This window comes from Poromitra crassiceps (genome assembly GCF_964638095.1).
Source record: "Poromitra crassiceps genome assembly, chromosome: 20".
In the NCBI taxonomy this organism is placed as follows: Eukaryota; Metazoa; Chordata; class Actinopteri; order Beryciformes; family Melamphaidae; genus Poromitra; species Poromitra crassiceps.
This window is the reverse complement of record NC_139637.1, coordinates 26992008-26997007: the sequence shown is the minus strand read 5'-3', so window position 1 is coordinate 26997007 and position 5000 is coordinate 26992008. Positions and strand designations below refer to the sequence as shown.

Here is a 5000-nt window from a genome sequence, read left to right as displayed (position 1 = left end):
TTACTGTACCCAGAGGTGTGACCAGGGCCCTTTTCACACTTTACTGTACCCAGAGGTGTGACCAGGGCCCTTTTCACACTTTACTGTACCCAGAGGTGTGACCAGGGCCCTTTTCACACTTTACTGTACCCAGAGGTGTGACCAGGGCCCTTTTCACACTTTACTGTACCCAGAGGTGTGACCAGGGCCCTTTTCACACTTTACTGTACCCAGAGGTGTGACCAGGGCCCTTTTCACACGTTACTGTACCTAGAGGTGTGACCAGGACCCTTTTCACACGTTACTGTACCCAGAGGTGTGACCAGGGCCCTTTTCACACTTTACTGTACCTAGAGGTGTGACCAGGACCATTTTCACACTTTACTGTACCCAGAGGTGTGACCAGGGCCCTTTTCACACTTTACTGTACCCAGAGGTGTGACCAGGACCCTTTTCACATGTTACTGTACCCAGAGGTGTGACCAGGACCCTTTTCACACGTTACTGTACCCAGAGGTGTGACCAGGGCCCTTTTCACACGTTACTGTACCCAGAGGTGTGACCAGGGCCCTTTTCACATGTTACTGTACCTAGAGGTGTGACCAGGGCCCTTTTCATACTTTACTGTACCCAGAGGTGTGACCAGGGCCCTTTTCACACTTTACTGTACCCAGAGGTGTGACCAGGGCCCTTTTCACACTTTACTGTACCCAGAGGTGTGACCAGGGCCCTTTTCACACTTTACTGTACCCAGAGGTGTGACCAGGACCCTTTTCACACGTTACTGTACCTAGAGGTGTGACCAGGGCCCTTTTCACATGTTACTGTACCCAGAGGTGTGACCAGGGCCCTTTTCACATGTTACTGTACCTAGAGGTGTGACCAGGGCCCTTTTCACACTTTACTGTACCCAGAGGTGTGACCAGGGCCCTTTTCACACTTTACTGTACCCAGAGGTGTGACCAGGGCCCTTTTCACACATTACTGTACCTAGAGGTGTGACCAGGGCCCTTTTCACACTTTACTGTACCTAGAGGTGTGACCAGGACCCTTTTCACACTTTACTGTACCCAGAGGTGTGACCAGGGCCCTTTTCACACTTTACTGTACCCAGAGGTGTGACCAGGGCCCTTTTCACACGTTACTGTACCTAGAGGTGTGACCAGGGCCCTTTTCACACTTTACTGACCAGGGCCCTTTTCACACTTTACTGTACCCAGAGGTGTGACCAGGGCCCTTTTCACACTTTACTGTACCTAGAGGTGTGACCAGGGCCCTTTTCACATGTTACTGTACCTAGAGGTGTGACCAGGACCCTTTTCATACTTTACTGTACCCAGAGGTGTGACCAGGGCCCTTTTCATACTTTACTGTATCCAGAGGTGTGACCAGGGCCCTTTTCACACTTTACTGTACCCAGAGGTGTGACCAGGACCCTTTTCACACTTTACTGTACCCAGAGGTGTGACCAGGGCCCTTTTCACATGTTACTGTACCTAGAGGTGTGACCAGGACCCTTTTCACACGTTACTGTACCCAGAGGTGTGACCAGGGCCCTTTTCACACTTTACTGTACCCAGAGGTGTGACCAGGACCCTTTTCACACTTTACTGTACCCAGAGGTGTGACCAGGACCCTTTTCACACTTTACTGTACCCAGAGGTGTGACCAGGGCCCTTTTCACATGTTACTGTACCTAGAGGTGTGACCAGGGCCCTTTTCACACTTTACTGTACCCAGAGGTGTGACCAGGGCCCTTTTCACACTTTACTGTACCTAGAGGTGTGACCAGGACCCTTTTCACACTTTACTGTACCCAGAGGTGTGACCAGGACCCTTTTCATACTTGTTAAGCTTTATTTATTTTTCTCTCTGTCGCTCGATTCAACTCTTTGGAATCGCTCTGTCGCTCTGTTTAAATCACTCGTCAACAGGCACAAGAATTGACGGACATCTGGGGGCTATAACGTTACGCAATGTCATGATGTTTGTCCACTACAAGCCACCGTAGTTGTTTACAAGCTAAGCCTATCAGCGTGCTCCTAACGCGAGCTCTATACCGGTAGTACAGACTTCACTTCATGTCAGCTGTCAGCCTGTCAATCAGCTGTCAATGCGGTTTGTTGCCACACAATAAACCAGCGGTTTGTTCCAAGCCAGTGTGATCCTTGACTCGCTCTCACACGGCAGCCAATCAGCGTTGAACAGCGAGCGACTGATGCCAGCGAAATTTCGCTCGAGTTGGGATATTTCATCTCGGACGCCCATCGATTTTTCTCCCGGGCGAATATACAGTACGCTCAATCGCTCTTTTGCATTGACTTTGTATGTAAACTCGATGCCAGCGAAAAACTTTAATATACCCTTAACACACTGAACATAGAACAATAAGTGAGGCTGATTTGATCAATGAAAGAGAGGGTAACCACTCACCATGCTACTGTAGCTGGCTGCTCCTGGTCTGGGGAGCTCTTCCCAGCCAGCTCTGCTCTGCTGGTTGCATGAGGCGTCCATGGTCACATGGTTCCAAAAGTGGAACAAATAATCTTCTCTAAAATGGTGCTCCAATACTAAACCCTAAGCTTGGCTGGTAACAAGCGTTGTTGTTGTTGTTGTTGACCGTTTTCTCCGGTTGCCAGGACAACGCCTCCAAGCTGCTGCTGGCTCTGATGGAGAGTCGTCATGACAGCGAGAATGCGGAGAGAATCCTGTTCAACCTCCGACCCAGAGAGCTGGTCAGAACCTTTGCCTCTATATCTCCTTCCTTTTCTCTCCTTCCTTCCTTCCTTTCTTCTCGTTTTCCTTACATTTTCTCTATTATGAAAATTAAAATTTAATTCAAATTATATTTTTGTTATATCAAAGCATTTCATTCCATCAGTATTTTGTCATTGATTTTGGAGAGGCCCTCATTTCTAATGGCCTCTGTTTGATAAGTATATTTGCTCATAATTAGTACCAAGCCTCCTTGATTTCTGATCTGCTTCTGTTGGTGTTCGTAAGCTAGCTGTTTTCTGGTACTGCAATGCATTACCGATAATTATGCTAATCGCAATGGCTGAGCGGGCTAACCTGTTATGGGGTGTTGTGTAAAATTCACTCACTGACTCTTGCATGGGTCCCATATGGTACTTAACACTTTGAGTGCCACGGCCCTTGGGCAAAAGGTGCTGTACTGTGCCACATAGGCCGCAATGCATTTTAAAACAGTCATATAATTTCTTTAATAATTACTATGTAAACACTGAACATGCACAAATAACGATGAGACTCTTCTATCACCTGCAAAAAAAAGTTTATTGATCCCATTTTCCGTTCTTTAGTTATGAGCCGGAGAAGATAGCTTGATTTGACCAAAAACAGCCATTTTTTTCTAGAAACCTGAGATATTCAGCCTTTTGTGAAAGGAAGCATTTCAAGCACATCATTGACTCATTGCTAATATTTTCTGATGTAATGACACCTCAAAAATAATTTCCTTCAATAAAAGAGTGAAAACAAAGGAATTTTGTTTGGCCAAATAATATTTTTTAGCTGCAACCAGCAGCGCTGGCCCCTGCGTGCGCAGACCCTACACCTTCTTGCTGGTCTTGATTTACTGCTGGTGGGCATCAGATAGCCTATTCTAGCTTGTTTGCTCTCTGTGCATCGAGCCTGCTGCAGCTGCCTGGGTCTGTTGTATGCTGTAGTGGCCTGCGTGTCCCAACCCCCCCCCCCCCCCTCCTCCTCCCCCCCCCCCGTTGTGGGAGGAGTGTCTCTCTGGGTGAGTGCGTTTGCTCTGCGTTTGCTCTGCTCTCTGAAAAGTCCGCTACATCCAGCTTTTTTACAGCCGCGTGTATTTGTCACCAGCTCCCATGCTTCCAGTTGAGAATAATAACAACTCCACATGCGGATGGCTGTAGCAGCGGACACGGAGGTGCTCAATTGTGACAGCAGATTGGCTGCTGCAGGGGCACAGCTAACATTATGCTTCAATGAAGCAGCTGCATACGGACGGATGCGATGCGATTTCCTTTTCCCCAACGACTTCTTCTGTGTGTTTTACTCCACGTTCTCTCATCTGGAGAGCGCTGTCGCCACCTAAGTGTTCTGTAAAATAGGTTAGACACATTCAATAGCTCTCATATTGTAAGAGGCGATGTAAGAGGCTTAGATCGACACCCCCCCGTCAAAAAAACTATTTGGAGTTATTGACGCCATTTGGCGTCGCTGGCAGCCTGCGGTAAATTTCTCTTGACGCCATATGGCGTCGCTGGCACTCAATGTGTTAAAATGGAGCTACTGCCGTCTTGTGGTACTTGTATGTTACTACAAACCAAATGCAAGGCTTAAGCTCAGGGGAGATCGTGCCGTTGCAGCCCCCAAACTGTGGAACGAGCTGCCTCTGCATGTTAGGCTGGCCCCTACACTGCCTGTTTTAAAATCTCAACAAGCTGCTTCTGCCCTACACTGCCCGTTTTAAAATCTCAACAAGCTGCTTCTGCCCTACACTGCCTGTTTTAAAATCTCAACGAGCTGCTTCTGCCCTATACTGCCTGTTTTTAAATCTCAACAAGCTGCTTCTGCCCTACACTGCCTGTTTTAAAATCTCAACAAGCTGCTTCTGCCCTACACTGCCCGTTTTAAAATCTCAACAAGCTGCTTCTGCCCTACACTGCCTGTTTTAAAATCTCAACGAGCTGCTTCTGCCCTATACTGCCTGTTTTAAAATCTCAACGAGCTGCTTCTGCCCTACACTGCCCGTTTTAAAATCTCAACAAGCTGCTTCTGCCCTACACTGCCTGTTTTAAAATCTCAACAAGCTGCTTCTGCCCTACACTGCCTGTTTTTAAATCTCAACAAGCTGCTTCTGCCCTACACTGCCTGTTTTAAAATCTCAACAAGCTGCTTCTGCCCTACACTGCCTGTTTTTAAATCTCAATGAGCTGCTTCTGCCCTACACTGCCTGTTTTTAAATCTCAACAAGCTGCTTCTGCCCTACACTGCCTGTTTTAAAATCTCAACAAGCTGCTTCTGCCCTA

General features: G+C 47.6%; 1 protein-coding gene across 1 annotated transcript in view; it reads left to right on the top strand.

Moving 5' to 3' along the window:
• The window catches only part of itpr3 (inositol 1,4,5-trisphosphate receptor, type 3), a gene marked incomplete at its 5' end in the record, with an annotated part of 192045 nt that overhangs the window by 146402 nt on the left and 40643 nt on the right, over positions 1 to 5000 (top strand). Inside the window, one exon of the mRNA XM_083657123.1 lies at positions 2619 to 2714. Coding sequence (XP_083513249.1) covers positions 2619 to 2714 — 96 coding nt within the window. The remainder of the gene's footprint in view (positions 1 to 2618; positions 2715 to 5000) is intronic.